The 13,092-nt window shown below is 39.0% G+C and overlaps 1 protein-coding gene across 1 annotated transcript in view; it reads right to left on the bottom strand.

The window, feature by feature from the left end:
- The window catches only part of adcy2a (adenylate cyclase 2a), a 296,259-nt gene that overhangs the window by 57,691 nt on the left and 225,476 nt on the right, over positions 1 to 13,092 (bottom strand). The window contains 1 exon segment of the mRNA XM_073847836.1: positions 11,417 to 11,578. Within this exon segment, the coding sequence (XP_073703937.1) occupies positions 11,417 to 11,578 (162 nt within the window).

Raw genomic sequence — 13,092 nt, 5'->3', positions numbered from 1 at the left:
AATTCGTTGATGCGTTAAATGAAAACGGTTTTGAATATCGACACAAAATCCATAACTTTTTGTCAGCATGGTCTGAAGATGATCCGAGTCAAATTTGGTGAAAATCTGACAAACGGTCTAGGAGGAGTTCGAAAAAGTAGGTTTTCTACATTCATCAAAATGGCGGACAGGAAGTTCGGCCAAAATTGGCAAAATTGGTATGTTCTCGGCCTGACCCAAGGAATATTTTAAGATCAATTTCATTACAATAAGCCATTTTTCACATAAGTTATTAGCATTTTTCGAAATTTCGTTATAACTTTTGACCACAAGGTGGCGCTGGCCCCAGAATTTGTATGTACATTCAGGGCATAGTGCTGAACATTTTTGTAATTAATGTCGAAACGATACGCTAATCCATTCTCAAGATACAGCATTTTAAAGCTAAATTCAAAATGGCCGACACCCAAAATGGCTGACATGGGAAAATTGGATATGGTTCAACTCGGCATGCTCCTCCGAATCTAACGGGATGAGCTTTGAGATTTTTTGGCAAAGCACTGAGAAGTTATAAGAAAAAATAGCCATTTTTCATATCTCCTGACCACTGGGTGGCACTATGACGAAACACTGCAGGTAGCCTCAGGTCATGCATATTATAAACACACACCAAGTTTGGTCTCAATACGACAAACCGTTGTGGAGATATGGCCTCACATCCATTTTTGCACGCTTTTCGTAGAATTAATTAGTGTGTTATTCAAGAACGGTTTGTCCAATCAACTTGAATTCCATAACTTTTTGCCAGCATGGTCTGAAGATGATCTGAGCCAATTTTGGTGACAATCAGACAAACCGTCTAGGACGAGTTCGAAAAAGTAGGTTTTACAAACAATAAATTATAGAAAAAAAATTTTGGTGTTCATTCGACTCGGTATGACCCAAGGATTCAGAAAAAAAAAAAGAATTTTGATTTTGTGGCTTACGGTTCAAAAGTTATTAGCAAAAAGAAAGTGAAATTTCGGACAAGTGGTGGCGCTAGAGAGTTTGAGTTAGAGAAATCAAACTTGCTATGGTTAATGTTGGGACTGTCCTCTATCAGTGTGCAAAATTATACAACTTTCCCACAAGCGGTTCTATGGGCTGCCATAGACTTGCGGCGGAAGAAATGGAAGAAACGGAAGAATAAGAATAAGAACGCCAACGGTACAATAGGTGCCTACGCACCTTCGGTGCTTGGCCCCTAATAATGCACTCTGAGCAGCTGCTGGCTTACACTGGTCACGTTAACGAGTGTCTAAACGACCGATTTTTAAGTAAGCATGCAGTATAAAACAAAATGAGACGATCAACAGCTGAATCGTATCTGGATTCTGGAACTATGGACTCGCGCTGATGACGTAACATAAGGTAGGCACGCCCACAGTGGTTTATGATTGGTCGATCAACAGGCTCAAATCTGATTGGCTAAAGTGTATGAGTGACCTGCATGGGAGGAGTTCGCTGCCAGGAGAGTCTCAAAAACACACACGCAAGTCTAAAAAATACACGCAAAAAAGGCTATTCACACATTCACAGTCCGTGATACACGTGATTTTTAAACATTCAAAATTGTTGTACACAGTTGTAAATCTGTGAATAGGTTGGTTTTACGTGACGTCACGCTGCTGTATCGTGAGAGCGCGAAATTCAGATGGAGGGCAGGAAGGGAAATTGCTGAGGATCTGCCAGTGAAATAATGCTAATGTTTTGTGTAGTTTACGGCTGCTCCAATCGTTCAAACCGAGAAAAGGGAAAGGGGTTTTACAGAGTACCAAAAATTGTCACTCATAAAGGTGAGAAATGTAAAAAGCTCACAGAACAACGCCGTAAAAAGTGGATTTTTAACGTACGGCTGCGGTCGGGAGGAGCTAATCTGTTATTGCACACCATGTTCTTATAACAATTGTTGAAAAATCTAATCTTGTAAATAAACCACCATGTATAATTCTGTCTTCTCAATGGCATTTAATGTTTTCATTTATATTACACAACAGACAGAACTCACAAAGACCACACTCATAACAATAGTCAAAATGTAATCTTGTCTCATACAACAGTATTGATATAACAGCAATATCACAGCCCACTTTCAAGAGTGCCTGGATCCTTTCATTACACATGAGACTAACTTTGTAACTTGCTGTCCCAGTATTTCTAGAAGTATACCATTTCTAAAAAAGCACTCAACTGTCGGCAAATCTTCAAGTTCGACCGAAAACTCACTCGTCTTCACGAGGAACGGGTCACGTCCAACATATCTGTTTATTAACTCCTTGTTTCTATTTCTTGAAACTGGTTCTAAATTCATACAATACGGACTCTCCGCAATGGTTTCCTCCATAGACATATTCTCCAAGTTTACTTCCTGCCCTCCATCTGAAATCGCTCCGCCTTCGCGCGTCATCATAATCACGTGACTGAAACCCAGCTATTGTGTTTTGCAATTTGTGAAATGCATTTTATAAATTTATATTCTTATTTTTTGCGCATGAATTTTTTTTTGTGAATATATTTTTTTTTTTCGTGCACGTGAATTATGACACGCATGTGTGCATCATGTCTTTGCGTGAATTATTAATGAGTCTATTCTTCTTCCATATACACAGGCCAACATTTCTCTGCAGTTTCCAGGTTAAAATAACTAAATAATAAAAATACACCAAAACACCATCATAAGTGTATGATGAATATACACTTATTTTTGTGAGGTTCCTTGCACAATGCTGCACAATATGTTATGACATTAAAACACTTTTGTGCATGATTTATAAACTAATACATTTTAACATTTACAATCCATTCAATATGTACAGCTTTTCCAAAGTTTCAAGCTTGCTTGTTAGCTCATCTGGTACAGAGCTGCGCTGCACTTGGGTACAAGTTCAGTGAAACAAGTCACGTTTAAAAAGGTCAAGGAATTGTGGAAGCAAGCTAAATTGAAATAGGTGCTTCAGCAAATGCATTTGCAATGCGTATGCTTTTGTTAAATCTATTGGTTAGGTTTAGGGTAGGGTATAGGTAGTATGCTAATATCAAAGGCAACTGAGCATTAACATTTCAGCGCCACTAATACATCATTTGAATCTGTAAAGGGTCTACTTTTATTTGTGCTGACTTACAATATCAAAAAACATTGTGCTTTTGTAAAATAAAGAAAATAAACAGGGTGTGCTTTCAGCCGTCTCAGTCTCCGTGAATATCTTTCTGAAACATGTTACTAAAATAAACGGAAAACTCAGTGAATACTTGACACACAGACATGAAAAATATATCTATGGAAAGCTTGAGGTGTCTACTTGTAAAGTAAACAAGTCTTAAAAACAAAACCTAAATATTCTTTATTTAATTAATTAATTAATTAATTAAATAATTAATTAATTCATGTAATTAACGCGAGGTCCAGTTTTTCCCGTTTGAGTGGCTAGAAAGGATTTTGCTGCCGGAAAATAACAATAAATTAGATTGTTTTATTAATGTCTACACTAACCACAACCTAAAACTACCCCTTACAGTAATGCAAATACAGTAATTACCGTTGTTCAGCACCACAAAATTTATGAAACTTTGATGTGCAGACAGCTGTATTCCATCTAGACAAGACAAACTCACCATCAGTGGTACAGAAAATAGACTTCAACATAAAAAGTCCTTAAACACATAACAGGGTAGAACAAACTGAAATGTATTTCAGGTTTTGGACTGACCATTCCTGGAAGATTTTTTTCCCCTAACAAAATTCAATTATACAAATGCTATAGCACATCAATAAACCTAAAGGTGCCATATCAGTTTTTTTTTCTCAACTTAATTATAAAAAAAATAAAATAAAATAAAACCCACTTGGCTCAAAAATAAAAGAATGTACTCACATATTTCATTTGAATGGATGTGATACCTCTGAGTTAGACATAATCACTTTTCCGTATTGCTGCAAGTGTATGGTTTATAGTTCTGCGTGTAACTCAAAGGAAGACAGAAATGAAGAGGTTCTACTGATTATTTGCAATTAAATGAAATGGGCATCCTATAGTATCTATTCAGTTAGAATTGCACCAACCCATTCATCATTTGGATTGTACTGCTGTGCTCCAGTTGAACACCCAGTTGAACCTGTGGCTCTACCATCCGCATTACACACTAAAGTGCATAAATTGTTATTTGCTGAGTGCCCCATGGGGAAACGCTAAACCATAATGAAATTTAACCCTGCTTTTCAGCCAGTGACACCAAGATCAAATCCAATCAACTCACCCTGAGCATCACTGAGACCGAACACTATCACAGCTAACACAATACAGACAAAACTGTAATTCTAATTTAACACTTGAAAGCATCAGACGAAAAAAATATTTTAGAAACATCAGATTTGAAAAAGGTTGGTATAAAGACAGGTATTTAATCTGTATCTGATTCAGACCTTTTAAAGCTCCCAGCATTATAACATTAGTCTAGAAGACTTATTGAGACTTGTACGAATTATGAAGATATCTTAATCAAATATTTTTTTAAAAGACAAACTAACTATATGCGTCAAACCCTCATTCTAAAAGATGTGTAAATAGTGGCACACATGCTTCACTGAATCAAAATATTTACACACATCAAACATAAGGTAAAGTAATGTGACCCTTTGCTCTTGCAAAATTAGCATTTCTACCAAAAATGGTCACCCAAAAAAGGCTATAGGTGCAGTGGTTGGGATGCTGACTGGAAGAGCTGGCAGAAAGATCACACATGCTGCAGAGATTCTAGCACAGTTCTGTGTAAGAGCCTTTCCACCCTGGTGCCCAAAGGGGCAAAAATCTGTTCTTTCACAGTTAGTATGGTAACACTTCACAGAGCAGGACAGAGTCACGCCTTTTCTCTGTTTCAGAAAACAGCAAATCCTGTCCAATGTAAATTCATTCACTTTAGGACTATGATGTTATTAAGTTCAAAATACCTTAAAATTGTTTAAAACAACATTACTATTTATTAAAACAAAGTCACATTACAACCAGATATATGCATGACCAAGATGGCGGCGCGTACACATTGCGAGGCTCAGTGTCTCTCCAGTTTCTGCAAATTTGCAGTATTTTATCTGCTCATCTTGGGTCTGTTCATGCAGAACAGTAGTGCCTTTACATCGTACACCCGACAGGAGCTTTTGGATATTGGTTTGGACATTCCCGACGGTTTTATCAGCAATCTTCGACTCGTCCCTGAAATCGCATGATCACCCGAGGCTGCGCACTCTGCCCGGCCAGGCGGAAGTGCTCGTAGGTGGCGAAGCGACCGAAAACAAAGACGGGGGAAGCGTGGAGGACTAAAAGCTAAGCTAAAGCTAACACCACACCGGCTCTCTTTACCCAGCATTTTCCTCGCTAATGTACGGTCGCTGGTGAACAAAATGGACGAGATTCGACTCCGCATCAACCACAGCAAGAGACTTTGGAACTGTAATGTCATGATCTTCACTGAAACATGGCTAAACAGCGATATATCGGACAGTGCTATTGCTCTAACTAATCACCACACATTCCGGGCAGACAGAACGGCGGATGACTCCGGTAAGACCAGAGGCGGAGGATTGTGCATTTATGTTAACAAAGCTTGGTGCACGAACTCTGTTATTATTGAGAGACATTGCTCAGCTAACCTAGAGTTTCTCATGGTTAAGTGTAGACCGTTTTATCTGCCACGGGAATTCACCTCCACCATAATAACCGCTGCTTACATTCCTCCTGACGCTGATGCCAAGCTTGCTATGAACGAACTTCATGCAGCCATCAGCAAACAACAAACTACTCACCCGGAGGCTGCATTTATTGTTGCAGGGGATTTTAATCACTCAAACTTAAAGACAGTACTCCCAAAATTTCACCAAAACATTTTCTGTCACACCAGAAGAAACAAAACTTTAGACCATGTATACACAAACATGGCTGAAGCTTATACTGTGACCCCCCTCCCCCACTTGGGACAATCAGACCACCTTTCTTTGTTCCTCACCCCCAAATATTCACCCCTCATCAACCGTGTGAAGCCATCAGTGAAGACCATCAAAGTGTGGCCAGCGGGGGCAGACTTCACACTTCAGGACATGTTTCTACACACTGACTGGAGTATGTTTGCTTCTCAGGCCACCTGTGGCTCTCACACGGACATTGACAGATACACTTCTTCTGTTCTGGATTATATCAATGTTACCATAGACAGTGTTACAACCCAGAAACAGATCACCATATACCCAAATCAGAAGCCATGGATGAACAAGGAGGTGCGTCTCCTGCTGAAAGCACGCAACACTGCCTTCAGATCAGGTGATGCACAGGCCTACAGCACTTCCAGGGCTAATCTGAAGAGGGGCATCAAAAAGGCCAAGCACTGCTACAAACTTAAGCTAGAGGAGCACTTTTCTAACTCTGACCCTCGACGCATGTGGCAGGGCATTCAGGCCATCAGCGATTACAGACCCAGCCACTCCACCCCCACAGCCACTAATGTCTTCTTCCTGGATGAGCTTAATGACTTTTATGCTCGCTTTGAGAGAGACAATACAGACACTGCCACCAAGATCGTTCCCTCAACTGACCACTCACCCATCACACTAACCTCCTCTGACGTACACACCGCACTGAGCCGAATCAACGCGCGCAAGGCTGCTGGACCAGACGGTATTCCTGGCCGCGTACTGAGGGCATGTGCAGAGCAGCTCGCTGGGGTATTCACAGACATTTTTAACATGGCCCTTGCCCAAGCAACTGTACCAGCATGTCTTACACTCCAACACTCCAACCCAACATGCCTGAATGACTACCGCCCTGTAGCACTCACACCCATCATTATGAAGTGCTTAGAGCGGCTGGTCCTCTCACACCTCAAAAACTCTCTCCAATCCACACTGGACCCACACCAGTTTGCCTACCGTGGCAATAGGAGCGCAGATGATGCAGTCTCCATAGCGCTGCACTCTGTACTCACACACCTGGACAATACAAACACTTATGCACGAATGCTGTTTGTTGATTTCAGCTCAGCATTCAACACTGTCAGACCATCTAAGTTAATCACCAAACTTAGAGACCTGGACGTTAACACCTCACTGTGTAACTGGATTATGGATTTTCTGACTAACAGACCTCAGCATGTTAGATCAGGTCACATCTGATCCACTACTATCACACTCAACACTGGTGTGCCACAGGGCTGTGTGCTGAGCCCCTTCCTCTACTCCCTCTTCACCCACGACTGCAGGCCTGTTTATGGATCTAACTCCATCATCAAGTTCGCAGACGACACTACAGTGATCGGTCTCATCAGCAACAACGATGAGACTGCCTACAGGGAGGAGATTCAGCACCTGGCCACATGGTGCACAGACAATAATCTGCTCCTTAACACTACCAAGACCAAGGAGCTCATTGTGGACTTCAGGAAGGGAAGAAGAGGTTCACACGAACCCATCCACATCAATGGGATGGCTGTTGAGCCTGTTTCTTCCTTCAAGTTCCTGGGGACCCACATTTCGGAGGATCTATCCTGGACCACCAACACCTCCAGCCTGGTCAAGAAGGCTCACCAGTGCCTGTTCTTCTTGAGAACACTCAATTATTATTCCTGCTTCAGTAAACAGCAACCTGTATATTATGTTCATATTTACCAGCAATTTACATTATAGTTAATAGCAACCTGTATATTATGTTCATCTATTTGTACATTCTAATTGTAGTTAATTGTCATCTGTAAATTATGCTCACAGTACTTCATCTGTAAATATTATCCATATCCTCTCCCTGTACATATCTCCTATAAGTGCACTTATAACTTATAAATTATACCTATATCCTGCACTTGCTGCTTATTGCACTCCTGGTTAGACCTAACTGCATTTCGTTGCCTTGTAATTGTACATGTGTAATGACAATAAAGTTGAATCTAATCTAATCTAATCTAATTTTATGTTTGTTTGTTTTTTTACATAATTTTAAATGAAATGAAATATTATGTATGTATATATATATATATACCCAACCCAAAGCACACAAGTTGTTCTACCAAAGAACAGTTAAAGAAGAACAAAGTTAACATTTTGTGGAAGGACCTGAAGCAAGTTCATAGGAGGAAACCTATCAAAATCACAAAGTTGAAGCGATATTGTACTGAGGAATGGGCTTAAATTCCAACAAGCCGCTGTGCGTGATTAATCTTCAGTTACAAGAAATGTTTAGCTGTAGTTATTGTTGCTATTAAACATTCTTTTTGAACCATCTGTCCATTTTTTTTAATTATTAACAAAAAAAGTAATGATAGTTTAACAAATAAAGTAATAATAATTTACACATAGGAAACTGCTTATTACTTATTATTACTTCAGTCTCTACAAGTCCATATGATATGCACAAAAACTGCTAGGGAAGCATATTAATATCTTTCTCATCTCACTGCCGATCCACAGTTTGCCAAAATGCCTCTCAGTCCTGTGCTTGGGGCATTCCAGATGTTAGAGAATACACAGCTTTCAAGACTCTCTCTACCCAGGACCAAAAGGCATAGCATGAAAGGGAGTGAAAGAAATCGAGACATTGTGAAAAATAAGGAGCAGAAACAGCATTTGGCAATTGTGAGAAATTCAGGTATGGCTATTTTTGAGTATTTTAAGGCAGTAAAGAGCATTTGCACTGAATGCAAGAAATGGACACTGGAAAAAGAACATTATTTTTGTAATCATATTAAGGGTTACTGTTGGCTTTTACATAAAGGTCATTTTTGCTTGTTTACTTATTCGTTTGAACTAAGATAGAACCTCCTGAATTTTCTGAATAAGTAATCTGATTGTAAATAGAAACTGAGGCCAGGTAATGTGGTTCACAACAAGAAACATGGGGAGAGATTAACACAAAATGAATACAACCCTTTTTAATGGCTTGTAGTGTAATGAATACTGGGTGTGTTGAAATTTACATTAATTTCCATGAATATAAATTTTCAACACACTCAAATTAATGACTGTACAGTCGTGGCCAAAAGTTTTGAGAATTACATAAATATTGGAAATTGGAAAAGTTGCTGCTTAAGTTTTTATAATAGCAATTTGCATATACTCCAGAATGTTATGAAGAGTGATCAGATGAATTGCATAGTCCTTCTTTGCCATGAAAATTAACTTAATCCTGAAAAAAAAACTTTCCACTGCATTGTTAAGAAGGCTTCAGGGCATCCAAGAAAGTCCAGCAAGCGCCAGGATCGTCTCCTAAAGAGGATTCAGCTGCGGGATTGGAGTGCCACCAGTGCAGAGCTTGTTCAGGAATGGCAGCAGGCAGGTGTGAGCGCATCTGCACTCACAGTGAGGCGAAGACTTTTGGAAGATGGCCTGGTGTCAAGAAGGGCAGCAAAGAAGCCACTTCTCTCCAAAAAAAAAAAAACATCAGGGACAGATTGATCTTCTGCAAAAAGTATGGCGAATGGACTGCTGAGGACTGGGGCAAAGTCATATTCTCCGATGATGCCTCTTTCCGATTGTTTGGGGCATCTGGAAAAAGGCTTGTCCGGAGAAGAAAAGGTGAGCGCTACCATCAGTCCTGTGTCATGCCAACAGTAAAGCATCCTGAGACCATTCATGTGTGGGGTTGCTTCTCATCCAAGGGAGTGGGCTCACTCAGAATTTTGCCCAAAAACACAGCCATGAATAAAGAATGGTATCAAAACACCCTCCAACAGCAACTTCTTCCAACAATCCAACAACAGTTTGGCGAAGAACAATGCATTTTCCAGCACGATGGAGTTGTTCGTCGACCAAAATGTTGAAATTTTGGGTCCATGACCTGGAAACTCCCCAAATCTTAAAACTTGTGGTCAATCCTCAAGAGGCGGGTGGAAAAACAAAAACCCACTAATTCTGACAGACTCCAAGAAGTGATTATGAAAGAATGGGTTGCTATCAGTCAGGATTTGGCCCAGAAGTTGATTGAGAGCATGCCCATTCAAATTGCAAAGGTCCTGAAAAAGAAGGGCCAACACTGCAAATACTGACTCTTTGCATAAATGTCATGTAATTGTAGGGCTGCAACGATTCGTCGACGTTGTCGACAAAAATCGATAATAGAAATAGTCGACAATGAATTTCATTGTCGATGTTGTCGCCAGACAACCGAGTGAGGCATCTTTCTGCCGAGAGTCGCACATACGCAGCTTCTATGCTGAGCGATAACATACAGAAATGGCGGCGTCCAACGCAGCAGCTGCACGTACCAAAACACGCCCGTTTCACACATACTCCGTCTGCAGTGCGTTTTTTTTTTCCACACCCATGTTAACGGATTAGAACGTTCACAATGTACGGACTGCAAACGCGTTCTGTGTGAAAGCAAAACGAGTCTGTGCTGCTTCTGCACCGCATACGTAACGCACACGGACTGTAGACGCACTGCAGACTGAGTATGTATGAAACAGGAGTAAAGTTTGGGAGCATTTTAGCCTGCTACGGCGAATTAAAATATTACCTGCATGGTTTGTAAAGCAGTCCTTGCGCATCACGGCAGCACCTCTGTGATGCACGAACATTTAAAGAGAAAGCACGTCGGACAGTTGAATGAAATGGAGTTTGGCTGGCCTCGGTAAGATTTAAATAACTTGAAAGCCAATACGTTTTGTTTTGGATATACATTTTTGTTTACTGTTTTATTGCTGCTGATGGTTTACAGGAAGAAAATGTTTACTTGATTTTAATTTATTTTTTTCTTATAAAACAAATGTGCCTGTCCATTAAAAAAATTATAGAGTTTCTTAATTTATGCATTTATGTCTGTACTGACCGAGCACTGTGCCTAATTGGTTTTAGACAGGGCATTTTTATTTACTTTTAGTATGAATTGGCCTATCAGCAGCAAAATATGCATTTTTCATTGAAGTACCCCCTTCTTTCTTGTGTTTACTATAATTTTCCACATAATTAAAGCAATCTCATGCTAAATTTGAGAAAAATTGAATAATTATCCGATTAGTCGACTAATCGTTTCAATAGTCGGTGACTAGTCGACTATTAAAATAGTCGTTAGTTGCAGCCCTATGTAATTGTCGATAAAAGCCTTTGAAACTTATGAAGTGCTTGTAATTATATTTCAGTACATCACAGAAACAACTGAAACAGAGATCTAAAAGCAGTTTCGCAGCAAACTTTGTGAAAACTAATATTTGTGTCATTCTCAAAACTTTTGGCCACGACTGTACATAGCTTTCCAAAAAACAAAACAATCTCTGCTTTAATAATCATACGTAATTGTACTCATAGAAACATGCACAGTCACAAGCAATTGGCAAAGATCCTTTTATGGCAAACTTCAACAGTTGCCACACAGGGTAAAGCTCACAGTTCTTGGCAAGCACAAAGCAAGACAGATGGGAGAGCACTGACCTGCCATACCAGGGGCTCCACATGGTCGACTGTAGAGGAGAGGCAGACACTGAGAACGATAGTATGAGAGGACGCGGTGAGCACGCTGGCTATGATGGCATCTCTCATTGAGAATGGAAGCATGGTGTATACCACAAAGATGATGAACAAGAAGAAAGACACCTAGAATCAGAATAAGCAAGAAACAAGAAACAGTGAAACATTATGACAGATTCTTTTGGTTATGTCAAGAGTTATTTGTTTAACCAAAAATTAACTCTGATCTCAGTTTTATAATTATGTTTTATAATTGGTAATAATATAATAATATTGGCAATAATAATAATAATAACTGGTAATAAGGTTCAAAATGTTGTGTTGTATTGTGTGCAAAATTTTGCTGAATAACTTTTAAACTCTCTTTGTGGCAACTTATATGGCCCATTATGGTAGAGTGTGTTGATTAAATGTTTTTCCTGGTGATAACAATAGAAGTGTTCAAATGCTTAACTATACACTGAGAAAAAAAAAGTATGTACACATTCTCAGCCTAAGTAAAAGCTCTATTCTTCACTTCAGTGCTAACACAGTAATTCAAACACTTCTAAATCCCAACCTAATTGAACATCAAGCACTATTATGTTCCCCCTTTTCTTAAAAACACACACACAAAAATAATAATATTCAATTTCAGCATTTTTACTCTTCCCAAGTCCCATACACAACATGCTAAGCACTACTGTTTAATTATGTCAACATCAATAATATTTTTCTAGTAGTTGATCTAGTGAGATTGCAAATGTTAGAGTACTAGATTAATTGAAATCGATAATTAATCAGCAGAACATTATCAGTCTATTGTTCTCTTGACAAGCTGTCAAGACCAATGATTCAAATGACGATTAGTTTCATTGTGTTGGTTTAACTATGTTTGTTTAATATAATTTTGTTTATACCATTACTTCAGTGACACATGTATACTCAAAACTTTAGGATTATCAAGTAAAAAGTTAAACACCAATGTACATACAGCTGCAAGCAGTGTTGGGTAATCTGTAAAGTAAATTATTTATTCATTTATTTTATTTATTATTTAAACACGCAAAACAGACAATGCTTTTTGTCTTGTCTTGTCTTGTCTAATTATGAATCACATAAATAATGTAAATGACTGACTGTTTTCAATCCAAAAGGCCAAATTTGACAAAAAAAGTTGAGTAGTTTGCATCACTGGATATTATTGTATAGCTGTTTCCATCTTAAATCACACTCTTGCACTGTTAAAACTGAAGCGCTGTGCTGAAATTTCTGTGAATAGTAAAACCTGTCTTTTTTGATTGGCTGTCTCAATCATTTTGACATTGTTGTGCTGTTACAAACCAGCCTAAAAAGTTTTTTTTTTCCTTTTTTTTTCTAAAATAATGTCAATTATCAAAAACAACAGCAGAACAAGTGTCCATTTCCACATGTCTCCCTAAATGTCTATGTTGGTTACAGCCCTACAACAGATTATAATTGTAATCATCTCAACATGTTTCTTTTTTCTATACTCAATTTATGTTGTTATTTCTCCACTTAACTAAGCATTACACCCAGCATCACATGTTACAATGAGTTGCCTTCATCTGTTGCACTGTTCCAGACATGAAAGGCTACTGCAGAGTTGAGCTCTAACCCTCATCAAACTCACCTAACTG

Source organism: Garra rufa, chromosome 9 (assembly GCF_049309525.1).
Source record: "Garra rufa chromosome 9, GarRuf1.0, whole genome shotgun sequence".
Lineage (NCBI taxonomy): Eukaryota > Metazoa > Chordata > Actinopteri > Cypriniformes > Cyprinidae > Garra > Garra rufa.
The sequence above is the reverse complement of the archived record's forward strand: the minus strand, read 5'-3'. Positions and strand labels throughout refer to the sequence as shown.